Here is a 23,594-nt window from a genome sequence, read left to right as displayed (position 1 = left end):
GACGATTATTTCTAATTTCTTGGAGTATTAAATAATTACCTGATAGGCCTGGTTAGATCCTATGTTGCCTTGTGTGGCCGTGCCATGATCCTCTGCTCCCTAAATGATTTGCAAAGGTTGTGGTACGCGATCCCAGTCCAGACACCTCGAGGGTCCACTCCTACATTTCTGTAATTCTGTAAATGTTATACAATTTAATTAAAATAAAATATTGTAATTCAAATAGTTATATCATTTTATAAAAAATATATATTATATGATTCATGGAGTAACTTACATTATCATGGATTCGTGAGGCCTTATGTTGGTCATGCGACATCCATAATAAATTGCTAAAATTACTTGCTGACCATGACGAATCAAAACTAGAATCATCATATGCAGTTGCAGCATCTGAAGGGCCACACGGATCATGACTGCTTGACATTCTGTATGCATAACATTTTGAAAAAATTAACAACAATCTAAATTTACTAACCACTCACATTATTAAATAAATTACTAAATTAAGCAATTACCTATGAACTCTAAAACTCACAAGAATAAATAAAATACGAGATGAATAAATTATATAATTTATCACTTCTTGCAAAAATACACTTAACAAACTAATAAAATGAAATCTAATTAATTCAATTCATTTTCATAATAGATTAGGAAAATAAGTACCTACATTACCTAAATTACTTGCATTACCAAAAAAATCCAAAATGAATGAACTATGAACTTTAGGCTAAAATATTGTCAAAATAATACTATGAACTATTCATATCTAATAAATTGCAACTAATAATTGAGAGTAGATAGTTAATCTCAAGAATAATTAAAATAATGCTATCAACACTCTCAATTCTATGCTATAGACTAATTTAAACTAAATTAATTTATACCATATCAAATGAGTTTAAAAATAAATCAATTTTTCAAAATCCTAAAACCCTAATTTATCGATTCTTTTAAAATGCAATTAACAAATTAATAAAATCCACTATAATCAATAGTTTGATAACAAATCAAATTAGAAATTATTATTAATTAACAGATTTTTACACTAATTTATTTTAATTATATATATATATATATATATATATATATATATATATATAAAACCTTGAATGAGTGATGGGAGGGGCGGGTCCGACGGAGGAAGGGCGAAATTCACGGATCCGGACGGATTGCCTTAGTCCGTCCTAGAGAAGGAGAGGGCGTCCCCTCAGTTGCCTTAGTTCGGGTCCGACAGAGGAGCGAAGGGGAGACAGCGAAAACAGCGAAAGGGAAAAGAGAGAAGGAAGGGGGTCGGGTAATAACGCTAGGGGACTGGATTCCTTAACCCGTTCGGGTTTTTTTTTTTTGGCGCCGAGACGGGTTGAAGCACACCGTCCGGCTTTTTTTCTTTTCTTTTTTTTTACCTGGGGGACGGGACGCCTTAACCCGTCTGGCTTTTTGTCTTTCTTTTTTTTTACCGCGAAGTTGATTAAGGCGTTAATCAAGGATATAACCCGGACGGGATAATTAGATCCGTCCGCTAGACGGGATTACACAACAACAGAATGAAAAGGAATTTGTTTCATTTCAAATACTACTTCTTATTGAAGGAGAACAACCAAAATATTCCTACTAGAAGAATAAGAAGTACTTTTTTTTACAAGTCTTCCTTATATAAGTGCTATGGATCCCCTTTTGACTAGGAAGATCAGAAGAAAAAGTTGGAAGATCAGAATCAAAAGTTCTACTTATTTCTCGACAAAAACCAAAAGTTATGCCGTATTTGGATATTTTATTTATTCATTTTCTATTAATAAAAAACTCGGGCTTAAAAGATGCAAATTTCTAAAGACACGAATACCTAAGCTTACTTTTAAATTTTGATATTATATTGAAATTTTTTTTTCCGGTATACCTATCAAAACTTTCAAAACAGTCAATTTCCTCCTAAATATATTATAATATCCAATATTTAGGAATGCAAACAGATCGGATACTGATCGAATAGTGGTAAAACTATATCCGTATCAGCCTTTTATTTTTCGGATACAGATACAGATCAGATATTAAACGAATACGGATATAAATCGGATATTAAACGTATATAAATACAGATTGCATATTAAACAAATACAAATATGGATAGGATATTAACAAATACAGATATAATTCAGATACATAATTCAAATATTATAAACAAATAAATAAACAAACATTTATCGTCAAATATTTCTTTGAATGAAAAGATAAAGCAAAGATTCTACTCAAAAAGAGTAGAACTAGGGTGTTCTTAAGTTCACCAAGTCCCATGGTGAACTCAAGTATAAAACCCGTCAAATTGGTTTAAAATGACGAATCTGAATTGTTGAAACTCGCCTTCCTTACAAGTGATGCGTCTACATGTGAAAATTCTAAACATTTGTATTAATTTAGTATAAAGTCAAACGGTTAAAAAAATTCAAAAAAATGAATGCATTAAAATTAATAAATTAACCTTCTAATTTTGACCGATTTACTTTATACTAAATTAATTCAAAAAATTTAATAGTTGTAGACTGAGATTTAAAAACTTGAAAATTTAAAGTGTGTATGAGTTTTACTTTAAAAGAAAAAAACAAATGACTTCAAAATTATTTCTTAATGGATCTTATTTGAAAGATAAAATCGAATAGAAAACGTTTGTATTTTTAGATACGTAAAATTCATCATGGGTCGTCAAAAAAATAGATTATAATGATCAAAGAAAAAAAAAGTGAGTGAAAAGAAATTTTTTTTTTTTTTTTGACTTGAAGACAAAAGTAATTAAGATAGAGGTTTAAATTCGTGGGAGAAATATTTTAAAATATTATAAACATAACTTTAAATATTTGAATATTAGTATTAAAAATAAAAATTAAACAATATTTAACAACTTGAAGGATGCGCTATGATATGATGGCCGGAGAAATCAAAACATTTCTCTAAAAATAAATCCCGCTGAAAGGGACCGATATGAAGTTTCTAAAAACAGCCCAAGAAAATGCGGCCTTTAAAAGTTCAACCCAGATAAGCCCATTTCTTATTCATGACAGCCCATTATATGTGGCCTCTGCAAAATTCCCTCCGTCTAACATACGGCTAAAAACCAAGACGCGTCCCTTCTCTCCGCCGTTCTTGGAACAAAAGAAAAGAATCCCCATGGAAAAGGAAAACCATCATCAACTAAACCAAAATCGAAAGAAGAATTTTGTTCCTTTCTCCAATGGAACAAGACCACTACAAGACCTTGGGTCTAAATCGCTCCGCGACCAAAGAGGAAGTAAAAAATGCATTTCGCAAATCAGCTCTGGAGTTTCACCCCGACCGCCACGCGCAATCCTCGGCCGCGACTCGCGACGCCGCGGCAGCGCAGTTTAAGAAGGCCTCAGAGGCGTACGAGACCCTGATTGATCAGAGGAGGCGCGCTGATTACGATTTCAGATGGAGAAATAGTTCTTCGAATTGGAGCTCGAGTTCTGGTTCTGGGAATTATCATTATTATAGAAAAAACGCTGGATACGGAGGAGGTGGAGGTGGAACGAGTGGGGGGAACTATAGAGCTGGTACGAGTGGGAGGTCAAATGGGTTTGATTGGCGGTTCCTGTCACGAATCATCACGACCCATGGGTTCCTTCTAGGTGTTGGTTTTGTGAGGTGAGCTTTTTATTTGCGCATTTTATGTATGCTCAGTTGATTTTGTTGTGATTATACGTCAGTTAAGTTAAGAGGAATGCTCACTGATGTAACATTTCATTCTGGTCTCGACTAGTTTATACCAATACTGTGATACTGTCTATTTGAGCTAATATTGTACCTTTTAGTGCCAACACACACACACACACACACACACACACATATTGTCAAAACACCATCTTGGACCGAAATTAAGCCCCAAAATGCACAGTTGAGCATGTTCATGGCCTTTGTTACCAAACTTACCAATAGCAAACTGATAAGATATATTGGTCAAGAGTTTTATACATATATTAGAAAATAAAACAAATTGTTGTAACCACACTGTAACAAATCTCTTTACTATCAGCCTTTTGTTAAAAAAACGTACGAACTTCCCATGGGTTACACTGGATTTGTCCATCTGCATCTCTGCACCTCTATAGCGGCGCTGCTCAAATAAGATAATTTAATAAGTTCCTGTTTTCTTACACAAAACAGCTAAATTGTTAAATTACTGACCTTCATTCTTCCAATTGAACATCATTGGTGATTTCTTCTAATAGTCCAATACTACTTTTCCTAGAAAGATAGCTGCTTTTTTGCCAATTTCATTTATGAAATAGTGATATTGCTCCCATGATTATTTTTTGTGAAAATTTATCTCTCCTCTTGCAATTGTCAATCCTTGATAATATTTTTCCAAAGATAGATAATATCTCATTTAGGCAGAAAACTAATTGATATCTCGCGAGTATATGCTCTTTGTGACGCGGGGTGTTGCAGTTGGCACTATGTTACTAGTCAAGGTCCACATTGCATACTGTTTGGATCTTCCAACTCAGATCCTTCTAAAACCCATCATTTGGAGCTTTTACAGAATCAGTGGCACGCATTGAATGAGTCCACTTATAGAGTTGAATAAGAAAATACTGAAAAGCCAACTTATTGAGATTTTTTTTTCTCTGTTTCTTTGTTTATTCCACGTAAATCCCCCATCACAATTTCAAAACTTTCAAACTGGTTTATCTAATGAAGTTGGGAGCAAATTCAAAAGTTCAAATTTCATTTTGGCAATTTCGACTGATTAGGTAGTAGGAAATGCTGTTAGTCATTAAAGACCTTGCTGCATCCTAAATCACTACTCTCATTCTTTGAGCCAAAAGAATGAGAAAAATTTTCTCTAATGCAAGTTGGTAACTTCTTTTGAAAGTTGCTTTTGTAAGTGTAGCTTCTTTTGCAATTGTTTTGTATAAAATCTCCCTTTAATCAATTGCATACACCCCAAGGCCCAAGTCTTTTTGGTACCATCTGGTTAACTGTTATAAGTGCCGAGCTTAACCTTCTTTAAATATATTACAAGTGAACAAGTTAAAAAATGTGTCAGAAACATTGTATAATTAAATTTCAATTCCTCAATCCAAAGTTTGCAATTTTCCCTCTCATTTTCACAATTTATAAAGAATAAAAAGCAAGAATACAAGTACTTAATATGTTTAAAAATCTTATTAACTACCTTAGTTAATCTGGTAAAATCGGTCAACAACACCTTACAATTGCTATGCTCGCTTTGACCTGATCTACAATGAAAGGACCAGAATGGTACAGTACAGAAACCGAAGAGTATGACCCTAACAACTAAGCTAAGTTGCAAATTTTATTAATAATCAACGAGTAGAATTGTCTGATTATATTTTTCTTTTCTTTGACAGTATTTTGGTTGGATCGGCACTTGTTATAGAGGATGTCATTCAAGGTGCTTGGAGAAGAAACAACTCGGGGGTAATTTTTGTCATTTATGTCATTTGTTTCTTTACCTTTTTGTCTCCCTTCTTTTCCTTCTTTTACCTTGAGGCCTGAATCAGCCAGCTTACATTATAACTTTCACTTTCTAAACCATCTAATACAGTCTACCATGCCCCCAGCTGATTTTATTTCTTTTTTCTTTGGACATATTTTCTGTTTAGAAACATGGATTCCCACTATGAACTGGTTGGAACTAGGTTCTCCTTTTAATAGAATGGCATGGCTCTCTTTGTTCAGATGATGGGCCCAGGTGTTAATGGGTGGATAACCATTTCTCAGCTGTCCTTTAGAAAACAGCCATTATCTATTACATAAAAATTGGGCTTGGCTTCCTTTGAAGAACAGCATCTATTACATAAAATTTGGGCTTGGCTCCCTTTAAAGAACAGCCATCATCTATTACCAAAAAAATTGGGCCAGGAATTGCACTGACCCGGTTCCATGAGATAAAGTGCAAAGAGTGAGTCTGTAGTACTATGCATATCACGATTTGGTCCGTAATATGGATCAATATTTCCGTTTTCAAAATTCTAACGGCCGATCCGAACAGTTTGAAATGATTTTTATATGAATATGTACTTGCAGACTGAATTTTATATTTTTTAGAATTTTTTTAACTATTTTCTAAGATAGGTAAAAAATCACTTTTTTTTATGGCCCAGAATTTTCAGATCAAGTGATTTTCTACCTATCTTAAAAAATATAAAATTTGGTCAACAAGGGTACATATTCATATGGGGTTCATGTTGAACGGTTCGGATCAATAGTTAGGATTTTGGAAACGGAAATATTGATCCGTATTATGGACCAACCCGTGATATGCATAGTACCATAGACTCACTCAAGTGCAAATTTAGGACAAGACCAAGGTGATGTTGAGGTTGCTGGAGTGAAGCCTGCACAACATTATCATACCAGTAGTTTATGGATTCATCATTTAATTATGACTTAGTTTTGTGATGCATTGATACTTTTGTAACTTGGTGTAATAGCTGCTCTGTTGTTCCTTGTGATTCATGCATGATGCTCCTTTCGCATAAGAAAACTCGTATCCTTCCAAATTGCTTGGCTTGTTGGCATAAAAGAAGATTTTCTGAGCTTCTTCTATTTCATGCACATGAGGATACAACTGAAGAGGGTTTGGGGTTTGTGCAAGTAAACTATTGTTATATAATTATGGTTATTTTGCTTATGCAGAAATCATTTGAGGATGCAATGGAGGCACTTGAAAAGGCTAGAGGTGAAAAAGATAGAGATCCCTGAAGTGTTGAAACACACCTATATATACAAGAATACTTTGTTCTCCATACCTTCTAACATCATGAGCTACATATATAAGAAAAATTTGTTTGTTGAACTGACATGCCATGATTTTCATAATTTTATTTTAGATAACTACATAAATGATTGTACAACATTTGTAGATAGACCGTGAAAGGTTATTCTTACATATTTGTAGTCTGTACAGTGGTGAAATTTCATAATTAAAGCAAATCCTTTGGATATATCTTTGTCAAAATACCTATTCTTTATGTGGATGGTGTTCACTGAAATACCCTTGCGGATCCACTATTCGATCAATAAGCAAATAATGATAAGTGTGAAAAAATTATCCGGTATAATAGTGCAATTATCAAATAGTTTAATGAAAGCATCTCCTAGTTTGTCTTCACCAATTTTTTAGTACCAGTACACCTGTTAAGTTTGATTTCAGTTCAATGATTATGAAGAACCATTTGGTGGAAGCTTGGAAGGTGAGCGTGTCAAAGCTATTCTGTACAGGACTTCAGTTTTGACTTAATTTACAGGTAATTCTACTTTAGTCAGTTCTCAACCGACATGTGGGTCCCCTCTGATGGTGGCAATGAATAAGAAAGGCTCCTATTGTAATAGTCTATATTTTCTTTTTCCATGACTTTATCTTCCTGTCTGCCACTGAATATGGACCTCTCACCTTATATCTTTTTTCATTTATGTTTTTGTTTATTTCCATGTCTATAATAGTGATCTCTAGTGTTAAGTGTCATGTGAGCATCCGTCAATATTTTTATTTCTAGCATTTCTCCAAAAAAAAAAACCAAAAAATACCAAAAAAATCCTCTTTTTTTTTTTTTTTTGAAGGTTAGTGGCTGATAGCCTACTAACGATTTGTATTAATAAGAAAATATCTACTAACGATTTGTATTAATAAGAAAATATTTACAAGATACCGGGGGTACCGGCTTGCCCTAGTAATTGAATTTAAATTTTCTAAATACAAAAAAGGACAGAGAGGAAAGCACAAAATTGCTCCACCAGATTCCTGGCCGCTTGCTCAAGTGTATTAGCAATTATGCATCCACATGTGAATTTCCAAAGCCATCTCATTGATCAAAAATGCCACCGTCTTGATCTCTTGCGAGAAGATCCTCCTATTACGCTCACGCCACAATGCCCACATACCTGCCGCCCAGGTAGTATCCCACACTCGTCTCTGTGTAGGTGTTTGACCTCTACGGTGATTCCACCATATCCATTCTAGTGGCATATTGCTATTCATCGGTAACCTAAAATTGTGCTGAGCCAATAACCCTCTCCAAAACCCAGTGAAAAAGGTGCAGTACCAAAGCAAGTGGTTTCTATCCTCCTGTAAGTTGTTTGCACACAAAACACATCCCTGCACCACATTGCACCCCCTGACCGTGAGCACTTGTTGTGTTAGGATTTTGTTGTGGATTGTGAGCCAAACGAATATTCTGACTTTTAAAAAAAATCCTCTTTTGTAAAGAATTTGAAATCTACCACGGTTGCAAAACACTGGCACGGACTCAAATACTGAGGTCCGCACTATGCCGATGCGGCTCCATTTTTTTTGTCTGTGATTTCATTTTTTTATTTTCTTGGAATTTGCATTCTTTGAGAGGAGTCAAAACTTTTTCTTGGAATTCATATTTGATTCTGATGCGGGCCCCAATTTTTTATTTCAAAAATGAAATTGGGGACAAAAAAAAATGATGGAGCCGCAAAACACTGGTGTGAATCCTAATCTAGGGCTACATCAACATAGTGCGAACATCAGTATTTGAGTCTGCACCGGTGTTCTGCGGCTGTGATAGATTTTTGAATTTTCCAGAAATCGGGGTTTTTTGGTTTATTATTTTTCAGAAAATGGTAGAAATAAAAATTTCGGGAGCATCCGAGACTCTTTTTCAGGAAGTTTTTCATGACCTGAGCGTACAATGGTGCTGACACCTAAGTTAGCTGTTCTCTCCATTTTTTTAATTGTCCCCAACCAAAGGTTGTATTTTTTTGGGGCACCATTATTAGTGAGGAAAGGGGAAAAATAATTAAAAAACAAAGAAAACAATTCCATTGTCCGTGACACTTATAGGAGACACGCTGTTCCAGAAATTCATGAAATTGTAGATAATAAAGAAATATATTTTCCTTTTTCACAAAAGAAGACAGCAAAAATGGAAGCACCATTGAATGTAGGCCTAGCCCAGGAATTGTGGAGCCCAGGGAAATGTATTTGTTCTCCTCCATAACTGGCTATGGGGCCTACAGTCTTTTTCGTATTGAGAGGACTTATTTGATTATGTCACTGTACGATGGAACCAGAAGAGAGGCGTCGGTACCATAAAGGCCACTGCAAGCTGCTCTCCATTACTGGTGGTGCTACTGCTATTACATTGGTTTGTTACTTTGTTATGTAATTTAACTGCAGCTCTTTGTAACATTTCCAAGAAATTGTTGGGTACTTAAATAATTAGTATGGGTAATTAAATAATTAGTATGGAAACCAGTGTTCTAAATAGTGTGCTATAGCGTTTTCGAACCTTAAACACTACGTTATGGAATAAAAGTGCGTTATTTTAGCTACGACCACTATAGCGCAAATAACACGCGCTATGATACATAGGTTTTTATTTGAAGGCTCAAACTGGAATTTTTTTTTAAGGACTGAACTTTTTTCAAGGCCTATATTGTTTTTGCATGATGCTTGGGTTATTTTGAATAGAAAAAAAAATAATTAGTTTATGTCATAATGCTTAGGTATTTTCAATACAAAATATATATAGTTTATGATATTACTAGAGATATTTTGAGTATGAATTTTGACTTTGCACTGGTTTAATATGAATATAATTTCTTAATCAATTTGATATTACTTATTGCTCTATGAGAATTTAGATAATGTTGATGATTAGTAGAATATTAGAATATATTTTTTTGAAAAAAAAAGTCCTATGTAGAATAGTTATGCTATTCATAATAGTTTTTTTTTAAAAAAAATATTCATGTGATGACCTTGATGGAAACAGATAAATTGATAGCACAGTGAAATAAACTGAACATATGCAACCTTAGATTTCACAATGTATATATAATATGCCTCGTTATTTTCCCATTTTACAAAATTGACCTTATTCAAGAATCCATGCATGTTACAAACCCTATAATATTGTGTAGCAACTACTTGCTTTATCCACTTGAATCGATTGGCACGTCTGTCTATTCCAAAAATTCATCAACTTGTGGGTTGTCAACAAGGTCTATCATGAGGTTTTTAAATGATTGATCCTCTTTTCAATAAGAACAAGTGGAATATAGAAGTCGGAACCTCCGAGGACATGCATTATTACACCTTTTTTAAAAAGAAAAAAACAAAAGTAAATAAAACATGTTCTTGCATTATTGAACTAGTTAAAATTTCAAGAGGGACTTCAATTGATTGAGAGGATAAGGCAAAGTGGGGAGATATCTGTTAATTTATTCCTTCATAAAATTTCAACCGTATCAGAATGAATTTGCAACATGGGAATATGAAAAGATACGCGGCCAACAAACATGGAAAGAGACATCATCTCTGCTAGCGTAGTAGCAAAGAGTGTTTATTTTATTTTATAATTTATAATTAAAAAAACATATTTAGTTTCGGAATAAGCTCAGTTTGTGCTGGGTTTGAGGCCTCTAAATGGCTCACTTCTGGAGGTTTATTAAAACTTCTTAAAATTGAAGTTGAAATTTTAATCTGTGTCGCAGGGAAAAAACAATTTTAATGCTACTATCAATATAGAGCAGTGAGCAGATCTACTGGACGAGAGGGACCATTTCATAATTCATATCCTCTGCCGTACAGCACTGTGCAGAATGAAATCTGATGGACCAAGTCGTTGATTTTGTTGAGATTCGCACCTACAATCTCTAGCCCTACAATTACATAATGCAACAGAAAATCAGTAGTCGGCGAGATCTAGGGCTGCAAACGAATCGAACTGAATCAAACTTATTCCAGTTTGAGTTTGGTTTGAATTAATTTCGAACTAAATTTAGTTTGAATTAATTTCGAATTAAATTTTTTACAAACTCAATTTCAAATCTTTTACGAACTTTTTTACGACAAGGAAGAGTGATCGTAGTCGCCGAAAGCGAGAAGTGAAAGTCGTCTAGGGTTTTAGAACTGAGAGCGAGTGTTACGACTTACAAGTTGTGACTTATTGCTGGGTGGCCTTATGTTTTAATTTTTAAGTCATCCACGGAAATCAACAGTTCACGTTACATTGAATTTCGAACGAACCAGGTCCAATTTGAATTTGGTTTGAATTAATTTCGAACTATTTTGAATCGATTTTTTTACGAATTTTTTCGAATCAAACTCGAATCGAATCACGAACTATGAATTTTTTGTGTAGCCCTAGCGAGAACCCATGGCTCCGGAGTTGGTGGGGGTTCAACAGTGAACGTATTAGATTTGGTCCGATATCCGATCGTAGTTGTTCAATCTATATCAGGATATGTGGTTAGATGTAGAGATGGAGATAGTAACAGAGAATGAGACTTAATTGACCTCATTTATTTTCAAATTTTATGTGGTTATACATAATTTTCTATAAAATTTAGAGTAAAATGCTATGATTACTATAAAATTGTATATAATTGATAATCATTCACATATGACTTGTATAGTTGAAAGTCTAGCTCTATCCATATCTGTGCGCAATTGATATGCAGAAATTTTAAAGTTAAAAGCACATATCTTGATGTGGATTTAGATAACTCTGAACAAACATCGAACTGAATTTGATCCGATGTCCATCTGACCGCACCGAGTCCATGGCTTCATAACCATTAAATCTACAATCAATTAAATGAGAAAATTCTCCAGATATATTTTTAGTGTTGTATTACTAAATCCAACATTTTTGCTGAATACCCTTTTTGGTTCTTTACTCATTATTGCTGTGATAATTATTTTATGATAAATAATATTGTAAGCATAGCCGACAAAGAGCTTTTTATACTAGCATGTTTAAATTAGCAATTAAATTAATCTGGGTATCATTTTCCAACACCTAAGCATCAAAAGATGCACAACTTCTGCTAAAGAAGTTTTGTGACGACATAAGAAACTTAATAATGTATTAACATCGTCTATTTATTATAATATCAAGCCCAGCTAATACTGGGCCCAATGTAAAATACATAATTAAATTGATTTGGGCTTAAGAGAAAAGAAAGTTTATTACAATATTTTAAACAAATGACAACTAAGATTGCTCCGATTGTACCGATTCAAATGTCATGTCGGTTTTGCTTTATTTTTTTTAAAGGAGCAGGTAAATGACACTTAATTTGTAAAACATGAGACACAATTAAATAACTACTGACGTGAACAAACACCTCAATCTGCAAATAATTTATTCTAATAAAAAGTGGTAGCAAACTTGTTCTTTGTTCTTAACTTTTCTTGATGTTAACATAAATATAACTTGAGGAAATTCAAGCCTACCAAACTTAAAAGAAGGGAAAAGAGAGAAAATAAAAAGTTAACTAACAGCACTTGATTGCAAGTTAAATGCCAACTGACTCAAACTAAACTTGACCACACACATTAAAAAAAAAAAAAAAAAAAAAAAAAAAAAAAAAAAACTAATCCGCTATATTAACATTATGCAAAGATTTGAGATATTTTAGTACAACATCACTCGTAAGATTCATGTTCTAGTAACATGAGAATTATATTCATAGTAACGAGTTCGCAATTCTTGTATAATTTAAAAATATTTTGTTGTTTTGTAAAGCAAATAACATGCTACAATATTGATATTTTATATAGATACAAATATTAACATTTGTGAATAATATTGACCAAATATTTTGTTGCTTTTATATATGATTCGTCAAATTCAAGAATAATTTTGAGAGGTGTTAAAAAAAATTTAGATATAATATAAATATTAATTGAGAATCTTTTATTGCTCTGTTTGTTGGAATTTTAATAGAGAATTATTGATAATTTTTTGCTTGCATTTTCAACTCTCTTAGGCCCTGTTCGGCGCGTTACTGTTCCCGTGGGAAAAAAAATTCAATTCAATTGAATTTTTTTTCCCACGGGAACAATATTTTTCAGTTCAATTCCTGTGCTCATGTCCATTCTCAATTGGAGGCCGAACAGGGCCTTAGTTTATTAGAATATTGATATACATATATTTTAAAATTAGCTGCCCGTTTGAAGGTTTTGAAGTAGTATATTTTTTATTAATTAAAGTAGAAGAACTTTTGTCGAAAATTCAATAAATCAATGAAATTTTTTTTATTATAAAATTCATAAGAACAATTTAGATGTCAATTGGTCATAAACATAACCAAACCAGATTGTTTAAAAACTTATACAGATGTCATTCATTATAATATGAACAACCAATTACAAGTGGTGTTATTTTTGCTTAACCAAATCCAAACATTAGGCAAAAAAATGGAGCCGAAGTGCATTAAACTTCACATTGTTATAATTAAATGGAGAATCATTGAATCAGTTGTGCAAGACCAAATTTAACAATATTTATTCAAAACAAGTAATAATATATAACACCGAAAAAGAATCAGGTTGGTTGCATAACCTTTTAATGTTTTTATATTCTAATTTATGAGAGGAGGTTTCAAATATCTCTATTTTTTATATCTCCATCATACCTTCAGTTAATTTTTTTAATAACAATTTTTTAAAACTTAAATGTTAAATAAAACAGTTAGATGTAAATTATATTATTATCTATACATTAAATTATCATTTTTTATTTTAATTTTATGTAAATTAATAAGTTAAAAAATCAACGTTAAACTTTTATTCGTATTGGTGTATTTTTGCAATCTCTTGATACTAATTAAAACAAAATCAAAAGATCATAATTTTTCATGTGTGTATAGAAAAAATGATATTGATCATATCTAACGATTTTATATTAATATTTAATTTTTATATTTAAAATCATTTTAGTTCTAAAAATTAAGACATTTGAACCCTTAATTTCTAAACCCACATCATATGTTCTTATCTTTTGAAAAAAAAAAATACATCTGGGAATTAATTAAAGAAAGCGTAGTTTAATTTAGTTTCATGTCACTATCATTTTATTTGATTATTCCTTGTTATAATTGTCTGTGTCATGTCAAAATCATGACCAAACAGCCTCCATTTGAGGTAGAGAAAGTATTGGAGGTTCCTTTCTTGTGACCTTTGTAGCTTTGGTGTGACATTTGCAAGAAGACAAATATTGAAAAACAAAATAAATAAAGTGTGATGGTGTATGTTCTTTGCTCATGAACAATCAAAAGAAAATTTTATAAATATTTTATCAAAATCGAGAAAGATCATGGAACGAGATCACCTGCTCCTCTGATGACATAAAATTTCTATCCCTAACGTTATTGTCGGATCGGACCGGGTTCACTTTTAAAATTTAAATATTTGAACTGGGGCCCACCTCGGACCCACCGACAGTGACTCTAAGGAGCAGTTATGGTTTAATATCCATCGATGCATTAAATTTGATTTTTTTTTTATAAATATTATAAATAATATTTAGATTTTAGATTTGGGTATTGATTGATAATCAAATCGCGTGTACTATACAACTTAATATTGATCACAGATAATATCAGACAGCACACTTGCATTTCTTTAACAAATGGAATCATATATAAAACATATACAAATTTACTAATATAATTGACAATGACCATACCTACCCTTGAATATTTTAAATTTATTATTCGTATATTATTGGTTTCGAGACAAATGATGCAAATGATGAAAATAAATATTTGAAACCAAACTTTCATTGGCATATATTATGAACAATTCATTTTTTTTATCAGGATATTTTTTTTATAACGGTTTAAAAATTCAACCGTGTAGATCATAAATATATTCACATTAAATTTATCCTTTTGAGTTTTAGCTTAAAATTAGTAGGGTTGGTCCGTTGGTGCTGCCAAAAATAGGAGCTCATATCTTGTCAGGTATTTAATTGAAGATGGTGATGGACAAAAAAAAATATCATCATCCAATTATTTAAATGTTATCCACTCAAGTTAGATATCTGAAGAGATGTGGTCTCCAAGAGTAGATGGTATGTCGATTCATTGGTGTTTAAGTTAGATCAATTGATCAATAATACGGTTTGTTATACAGTTATTTGAGGAATTTTTTTTTATAAACCATAATTAGAAAAAAGATTTTTATGAAACCAAAATAATTTTTACTTTTTTTACAAAAAGTATAAGAACCGAAATGTTATTTTGGTTCCGGATTTTTTTTTTTTTTTTGGAGACCAAAATGGCAATTTGGTCATAGGTATTTTTACAATTTTTCAAAAATAGTTGGGATCAAAATGTCATTTTGGTTCCAAAAACTTGTGATTTTTGTATAAAAAAAAAAGTAATCGTGTTAGTTTCATAAAAATCTTTTTTATACTTATGGTTTATAAAAAAAAATTTGTTATTCGAGTCCAGTGTTTTAACAGAAGAGTAAGGCTTGGGTGCTATGGATAGCATAGAGGCCTACGGTGCTACGGCTTAATATTCGAGTTTTCAAAATCCTAACGGTCGATCCGAACCGTTCATCTTGTTCTCCATATTAATATGTGTTTGGAGACCAAATTTTACATTTTTTGAAAATTATTTGCTATTTGTTTAGCTAGGTAGAAAATCACTTGATCTAAAAAATTCTGCACCATTCAGATATTTGATTTTCTACCTATCTAAAAAAATAGAAATTTTTTTTCAAAAAATGTAAAATTTGGTCTCCAAACACTTATTAATATGGAGAACAATATGAACGATTCGGATCGACCGTTCGGATTTTAAAAACTCGAATATTAAGCCGTAGCATCGTAGGCCTCTATGCTATCCATAGCACCCAAGCCTTACTCTTAACAGAAATAATATAATTGTTATTCACATGCATGGTGTTCTTTTGGATTGTACTATTGTAGATATTGCAAATTTACCTGATCTATCCAAAATGTAAGATAGTTATATTAAAAGGAGTAAAGGAGATTCTAGAAGATTATAATGTACATTAACAACTGATTTAGTATTTGCCTTTTCTAATATTTTGAAATTCAACAAGCTGTCCTACTGGATTAAAAAAAGAGAGAGAGAAGAATTTTATTAAAAAACGAAGAAATGTTATATTTGCTCGGACTTTATCTCCATCAAATCAATGAAGAAAAAATAAATTAAAAAAAAACTGTTACTAAATATTATACTTTGTTGGACTTCTTCTTAAGTACACCAATTTGGTTCATTTATTCTGAAAAAAAAAAAAAAAAATCGGTTCATTTACCACCTCACTGAGCATAGAACAAGTTTAAAGGAAGTGTTGTAAAAAACATCTATTTAGACTGATTAATCAGTCGATTATTCATTAGTAGTGATCAAACCGTTAAGGATTTCTCTGATTAATTGATTGATTTTTTTCGATTAATTACTTAACGGTACTCTGTCTGTCCTACAAACACATACTGCTATCCACAACACTGCTTAAAAGTAGTAGCCTTTTCAGTTTTCATATATCACGTTGGAATTTTTCATAACTAATTTCACTCGATTTTGCTCCATTTTAAAGTGGAGTTTAAAGGAAATAGTATTTATGCAAGCTTAAAAACTCCATTTTTCATAATGAAGTCTCTGTAAATTTGTTTTTATGCATCAAGAAAATGCATGACTAATAGCAAAGTTCTAAAGACACTGTACAATTCAAAATGTGATCCTCCGCATTAACTCAAATTTTGAGTTAAGATATGGACCGTCTGATTTCATTCTGCACTAATATTAAAGGACTCTGCATAGAGAAGAAAAAACATAACGTGATGTCATCACGTGACTAAAATGGTGGAAGACAGTCACATCACGTGTAGTCACATATTGTGACGTGACATGACTATTCACGTGACATAACCAATCACATTTAATTATTATTTTCATCTTTAAAGTAGTTCAAAAAAATAATAACAAAATGTACTAAAAAGAACAAAATATTACAAAAATAAATTATAATTAAGAATAATATTGAAAATATTGGTCACGTGACGTGGCGTAGCGTGACCGAGTCAATTTGCATAATATAATGTAATGAGGTTGTTCGGCAACAAAGGATTAAGAGTGAAGGATTAAGAGCTTAAGAAGGGTTAAGGAACTAATGTTCGGTTGTCTTAATCCGTGGATTTTGCTAAAGAAGCTAAAGGAAGGGGTATGAGTACCTTAAAGTCTGAGCAGAGGATTAAGATCCGGACAAAAAAAAGCTAAACGAGATGTTCTTAATCCGCGCTAAAGAACCGGTGTTCGATAGGATTAAGTGGCTAAGAAAACTAAAAAACGGATTAAGTCTTGAGAATGTTTAATTCTTTATTGCCGAACGGCCCCATTATATGACTAAAATAGTAAAAACACGCGATACATAAATTACATCACATGATGGACATATGTAACGTGACAGAAGTTAATTTCCTTTCTCTACACGTGGGTTGTAGGGTGAGCCGGGTGGGCCCGAGTTCTGCTCCTATGGTTCAAAAATTAAGTACGTTAATGCAGAGGATGCGGATTCGAAAAATTCTTACCTTGCAGGAAAGGTAAAGAGGGAATCGGTACCCAAAAAAATGGTAGCAAACAGCTGAGAAGCAGGTAAAAATCTCCAATAATAATACACGATCGGATGAATTTTTACCCATTGATTACATCAACTAAAAAACAATTGCAGCAGAGGTTTGTTAAAGAGCAAGCAGGTGATCAAATATGCATTAAAGCTGTCGACGTTGCACAGACATTGATTGCTTTCATTTAACAGCCGTTATACCTAATCCTTTCTTTAAAAAACACTCTTCTTTATTGTGGGGTTAGTGCGCAAATGGTACCTTAATGAATTAATATCATAATCGTAATAATTGTAGCCGTAATTAAATAGCCAGACACCAAACCATGTTCGATTCCCTCTGTCTTCTGTCTAATAATAGTACCAACAAAAACTCAAGGCAAAATATCTGCACAGGCTCTAGCAAATTTGATATAGTAAATAATATCTCAATTTTGATCCCAAATTAACCAACCAACTAGGCAATTTACATTGTGCACCTGTCAACGTTGTCACAAAAACAACTCAAACGTTTCTTATTGGTTTGGATGACTGGGCTAGATACTGGATAGACGTTGATTTCTGGTCAAAGCATGCGCAAGAGAAATAAATAAATAAATTAACGAATCAACTCCCTCAAGCCAGCAGTGGTTTTGCAAGGAACATTGATAATGATAGAGATTGAATATAAACAAAGATTTTATAACTCCATAAATTCATATATTACCTCATAGAAGCAGCAAAACTAACAAATGTTCTCTGTACATCACTACCAAAACAAAGATTTGTAATGCATAACATATGAAACAGACCTCAATTTAGCACAACCTTCCCGCAACGACAACACCAACACCCGCATCAGCAAGTGTACTTGCATGCAACACTAGTTACATGTAGTCTCGCAATCTCATTTCTTGTAACTGGCACACAAGTCAACTTACAGGCAATTTCAGCTGCACACAGTTCAAAACCCATTCATCTCCAACAGGTAAGTCCGTCGCTTCAGTAATGCCCTCACTGCATCTTTATAGGTACCCTCAAAAGCATCAGAAACAAACGCCTCGGCATCTTTCTTCCCATTTCCACTATTTCCGTTACCAGCATTCGCATTTCCATCTCCGGCCGGCCTAATCACGACAAGAGTCGCACCGTGAATCCCAGCACCTCCCGGCAACTCTAAATACGGTGCGTACCTCAATTTCATATTAGATGCTGGCACCTGGGTTCTACTGGAAGAAGCCGAGGGAGCCAATGGCTTTTCTCTGAATTCCTTCAGTTGCTCTTTTTTCATGATCAAAGTCCCTTGACCTTCGGCATCAGTCAAAACTAAACTCTTCAAAGTCGGGTGCTCCTTAATTATTTGCCTCAATAAATAATGCCGCGTCGATGCCGCAATCAAAGAACTAATCGTCCATACAACACGCAATTTCAAGCCGCCATTTGTGTAGAATGATTCAGGAATGCTGCCGTTGTTTTCTTCAGGGGATAAGGAAGAGGTAATCGTGGCACTGTCGGTTGCTGGCTTGGAGTCCATGCGGGTCCCACCCAATATGACACAATTTTGCAAAGTGCTTCCAAACTCCGCTTTCCATTTTAGAATCACCCCCTCCTCAGTGCCCACATCACCAGCCGGTAACTCAATGCGTAAATTCTCGACATTGGTGAAATTCTTCAGCACTTGTACAGGGGAGTGGTGGGAGAGTTGCGGCAACAGGGGACGGTGGGGCCCGCCGACCCCGCTGTGAAGGTGGTTTAAGGGTTTGAGAATGGTAAACAGCATGAGCTTTAAGAGGTGAGAAAAGAGGTTTCTTGGCTTTGTCGAGGTCAGGGTTAGGGTTTCATCTGAATCGCCAGTGCAACCCGGCCCATCAGAGGTGACAACCCGGTCAATCCGCACGAATAAATCAGTGACTTGTGGCACAAGGGAGTTGAAGCGGCGGGACACAGCCAGGCACCGGCCCAGGCTTCGCACATCAGCGAGCTTGTTTAGTATGACAAGGATTAACGGGTCAGGTAGCAGGTCAAACTGGTCCTCTTGTTCATCTTCAGAGAAGAAAATTGCTGGATCGGCATGAATACGGCATTTGGATTGAGTCATTTTCTTCTCTGTTTGTTGCCTTCTCAGGTTTTGGGCTATGATTTTATTTCTCTTGACAATAGCTTAATTTCTGTACCTGAAGAACGAAAACAGTGGATGAAGTGAATTAGGTAGATATAAAGAAGAGATATTAATAGCTCTTGAAAAATTGTACAAAAAAAAAAAAGGCGTTGATAGGGAGAAGGAGATTTAACAATTAATGCTAGCTCATGGCCCTGGCCATGAAAAATAATGGAGGTAGGTAGTCGGTTAGAAATAAATCGAGGTAAAACAGAAAAAAAAAATATATTATTTGTTTCAGGGGTTTGAAAACAAAATATGGAGGCGAAATATACATAGACCAAAATATAAATGTAAATAATGCAAAAAATTATATATATACAGCCAAATTTGACAGAAAAAACAAGATGACTGAAAAAGGCAACAAGTAAGAAAACTGGAAGTATCAATTTGGGAAGAAAAAGATAGTTTCAGTTCAATTGTTTGAGAAATATCTTCTTTAAAATTAGAAGTTTAGAACCCTGTACCGCAGCAACAGATAGTTTCATTGTTGCGTTGCTGCCATGGTTTGGAAAATCTATCTATCGGCAGCGCACGATTCGAGCCGATTATCGAGCGATTTTCCAAACCGATTGGCCGCGTTATGTATTTGGGAGAAAACAAAAAAAACAAAAAAAAAATCCTTGGAAGAGGCTCACCGTCCGAGTTACTCCGATTCTTCCTTCTAGTTTCTTTATGAGTAAACCAATTCGTCGGATTTGATATTTTCAAAGGTTGATACGATTGATGGTCGGGAGAGAAGAAGAGAGATTTGGGAAGTAGGTCGCGATAATGAAGAGGAAGAAGATGGGTCTGGGTGGGACGATGGTTAATAAATAGACTGCTGAGTGCTGAGGAAAAAAAAAACAATATTAATTTTCTCAGAGTGTCCATTTAGATTTTTATAAGGTCCGGTGTAGGGGTGTCAATGGTATCTTTTTAGCCGTTTACCCGACCCGTATCGTATTCGATAAGACGGGTATGGGTAATTTTTTTTTTTTCGTTAGTTTATTGGGTATAGGTATGGGTAAGAATTTTTTTTCGTTAAATAAATGGGTAAGGGTATGGGTAATGACTATTTCGTACCGTTACCCTATAGGGTAATTATAAAATCCAAATATATATTCAATTCAATTTCCAACCCACTTAAATATATACTCAATTCAATTTTCAACCCACTTAAATGTATATTCATGTTTTTGAATTTTTATTCTTTATAAAAAATAATTTAGTTGGAATTGATTGCACATTTATTTTATTTTTTATTAGAAATGCAATTATATATGTGTTAAAATGAATGAGTTTTTGATGTTTAATTTGTAAAATATAATAAAACTAATTATTATACTAGTATTATCCGTTATTCACCCGCTACCGTTTCGTTACCCGGTAATATTAACGGGTAAGGGTAGGGTAGGGTAGGGTAAGATCAATTTTTAATGGGTATGGGTAGGGTATGGGTAAGGTCAATTTTAATGGGTATGGGTATGAAAATGTCTCCACACGACCCGTACCGTACCCATTGACACCCCTAGTCCGGTGTTTGTTCTTTCCTTTCCTGAATTGGGCTATTATTTCTTTTACAAATTATTTTATTTCTTCTTTTATTGAAAAAATATCGAATATTACATTATCTAGTGATAAAAACTTAACATAATAAATTACTTTATAGTGAACAATAAATATTGGAGAATTTTATCTATTTTATCAACTTTTGATACTTTGTAATTTTTATGTTGTCTATACTCGCGTGACCTAATTAGATGTGATGTATATATGCAAAAGCAACATTTCATTTTTATTTGTCTTTAAAATTGCCACTTAATTCAATGAATTTTTTTATTTTTATTTTCACTTTTTATGCCTGCATTTTGCTCGGTATCTACATGCATGTGCTGTATTATAATAACAGGTTTGTTAAATTCTTATATCACAATTTTTGTTGGTTTGTTCTCAAATTATTTTGTACATGTTTTTTTTCTCCTTGCTTCAAAGTAGATTAATTATTGTACAATTTATTTACCATTATGTGTTTGTAATTGGCATTATATTTGCATATACTTGTACGAAATGTTAATATATAAAATTTGAATTTTCATCATGAATAAATTATTAAATTTTAGTGGTGTTATGTTAACGTATTAGTTTTTTCTCAATAATATACGTCTTAGAGATATTTAGTTTTGCAATATTACCTGTAAATAGGGTTGTACAAAATTGTTCAAACTCGTAACTCGTTCATAACTCGCTCGCTAACTGCTTGCTTTAACTAGCTTATTTACAATTTGAGTCAGTTTCAATTCGAGTTGGCTGACTCGTTTAATAAATGAGCTGAGTTTGAGCATACCCCAACTCGTTCATTAATAACTCGAGTTACACAAAATTCGCCACAATAAATCTTATGCCTTTTTAAATGACTCCTAAGTTGTTGTTTGGATTTTTTATTTTGTTAGTTATCTTATTATTTATGATTAAATTGTTTGTGTTTAGATAAATTCTTATTAAATCATTTAATTTTTTGTGTGTTTTGATAAACTCTTACTAGTATATAATCATAACTAAGAAAATTAACTGGTCAAATGAGTTATAAACGAGTTGTGAGCCAACTCGAGTTGGTAATGAGCTGAACTCGAATTGGCTTTACAGCTCGTTATTGATATCTCAACTCAAGTTGACTCGCTTATTTAGCTAAACACGAGTTAGAAGTAACTCTTCGAACTCGACTCATTTACAACCCGACCTCTAGTTGTAACGGTATTGGTATTTTTAAAATTAGTAAAAATTATTCTAACAGATTACCTCTCGGGGATTGGAGATACTTTGTTTTCAAGCTAGAACAGAACTACATTGAGTTCTTTCTAGATATTCAAGAGAAGTGCAAGAAATTGACCGAAGTACAAATATGAATTATAGAGTCCGGTTAATATCGTAACGTTTGAATTTTAGCTTCAATTATAATAAGTCAATTTTTGCAATGTTAAAGTTCGGACAGTCAGTCATAACAACTCAGCATAATTTATATATTATAATTGTTGTATTACTTTGTTTGACTAAATTTACAAAACATACACTAATTAAATTTAATAATTTACATGATTTAGTAGATTTGCAGGTTCGCTTTAATTACAAGAATTATAATGAAGAATCAGAGATAGGTTCAGAGCTCTAATTTCAAGATTTATAATGAAGAACCAAAGTTCGTGAAGTGTTGAATTTCAAGATTATTTTGATGAACTTGAGGAGTCAGCGAGATCTTTACGAAGCTATAGATTTGTGTATTAAGTAGTTAAATAAAGTATATTTGAGGCTTGTTGGTTTCTTGAGCATTCATCTTGAACGGAACAAATGTGGAACCAATTCATATGACAAGTCAACATGTTCCAGTTTGGTTCCGTCCAAGATTAGTGTTATTCATATGGTTAAGCTTATCGAGTTTTGTGGGACAAATTATATCAACCGTTCTGGACAGGCATAAACGCACAGAATGATTAATATCAATTTGAATTAAATTGCACAAACTCTAACTTTAATATCCGTACAATCTGAGCTAATGGGTTTTTGTCTGTTAGAACGGATCTTGATGAATCTGAATTCCACACTATAAAAAGAGTTATTTCACTTCAGATTCTTTAAGCTAACCGCCTCTCACATTTCAATAGTCGATAATTTGCAACTCTTGATAGCTCCCATTGTTGAGTGAACTATAACTTTAATATCTTCTCAACACACTCAAATCTACTCAACTTATCTTCTTGGAGATAGTTCAGTATCTAGGATTTAGTTATAGAGTCTTCTCATCTAGCTAGTGTGATATGCTGTAGGGCATGAAGGAGTACACTAGCTCGAGCGTTTCAGCTCAATACACTCAAAGCTGTGTGACGATTCTCTCCGTAGAACTCGCCAGTTGTGGCTTTTAGGCCCAACCTGTACACTAAGTTGGCTGTGACAGCCCACATGATTTGGAATTATGAGTCACTAGATGTATCATTTCTTTCTGAGTAATAGAAAAGGGGCGTCGACGAGGTTCCTCTGCCTTGGAGACGTAGACCTTTTAAGCTGAACTCTATTATCATACTGCGT

At 33.3% G+C, this 23,594-nt stretch overlaps 1 protein-coding gene, 1 long non-coding RNA gene and 1 pseudogene across 3 annotated transcripts; 1 reads left to right on the top strand and 2 right to left on the bottom strand.

The window, feature by feature from the left end:
* The first annotated feature begins 3,100 nt into the window (after positions 1-3,100).
* LOC144547630 (Chaperone DnaJ-domain superfamily protein) lies at positions 3,101-6,986 on the top strand. Its single transcript, XM_078296317.1, has 3 exons — positions 3,101-3,657; positions 5,388-5,457; positions 6,679-6,986. The coding sequence occupies exons 1-3, from the start codon at positions 3,227-3,229 to the stop codon at positions 6,742-6,744; spliced, it is 567 nt and encodes a 188-aa protein (XP_078152443.1). The 5' UTR covers positions 3,101-3,226; the 3' UTR covers positions 6,745-6,986.
* LOC144547631 (uncharacterized) lies at positions 3,861-6,671 on the bottom strand. The gene is made up of 2 exons (XR_013509123.1): positions 4,678-6,671; positions 3,861-4,640 (listed from the first exon to the last, which is right to left on the bottom strand). It is a non-coding gene; the product is annotated as an uncharacterized LOC144547631 (long non-coding RNA).
* Positions 6,987-18,075: 11,089 nt separating the features above from the next.
* LOC144547349 (F-box protein At5g46170 pseudogene) lies at positions 18,076-20,368 on the bottom strand (annotated as a pseudogene). Its single transcript, XR_013509071.1, has 2 exons — positions 20,174-20,368; positions 18,076-19,551 (listed from the first exon to the last, which is right to left on the bottom strand). The product of XR_013509071.1 is annotated as an F-box protein At5g46170 pseudogene (transcript).
* Between the last annotated feature and the right edge of the window lie 3,226 nt (positions 20,369-23,594).

This window comes from Carex rostrata, chromosome 31 (genome assembly GCF_964058835.1).
Source record: "Carex rostrata chromosome 31, lpCarRost1.2, whole genome shotgun sequence".
NCBI classification, from domain to species: domain Eukaryota; kingdom Viridiplantae; phylum Streptophyta; class Magnoliopsida; order Poales; family Cyperaceae; genus Carex; species Carex rostrata.
Note: the sequence above shows the minus strand (reverse complement) of the source record. Positions and strands in the feature narration are given on the sequence as shown.

Bases quoted from the DNA above. Each gene is read 5' to 3' on its own strand.
- LOC144547630 (XM_078296317.1), top strand. From the start codon at position 3,227: ATGGAACAAGACCACTACAAGACCTTGGGTCTAAATCGCTCCGCGACC. The intron at 3,658-5,387 runs GTGAGCTTTTTA...TTTCTTTGACAG, and splicing joins CTAGGTGTTGGTTTTGTGAG to TATTTTGGTTGGATCGGCAC. The intron at 5,458-6,678 runs GTAATTTTTGTC...TTGCTTATGCAG, and splicing joins GGAGAAGAAACAACTCGGGG to AAATCATTTGAGGATGCAAT.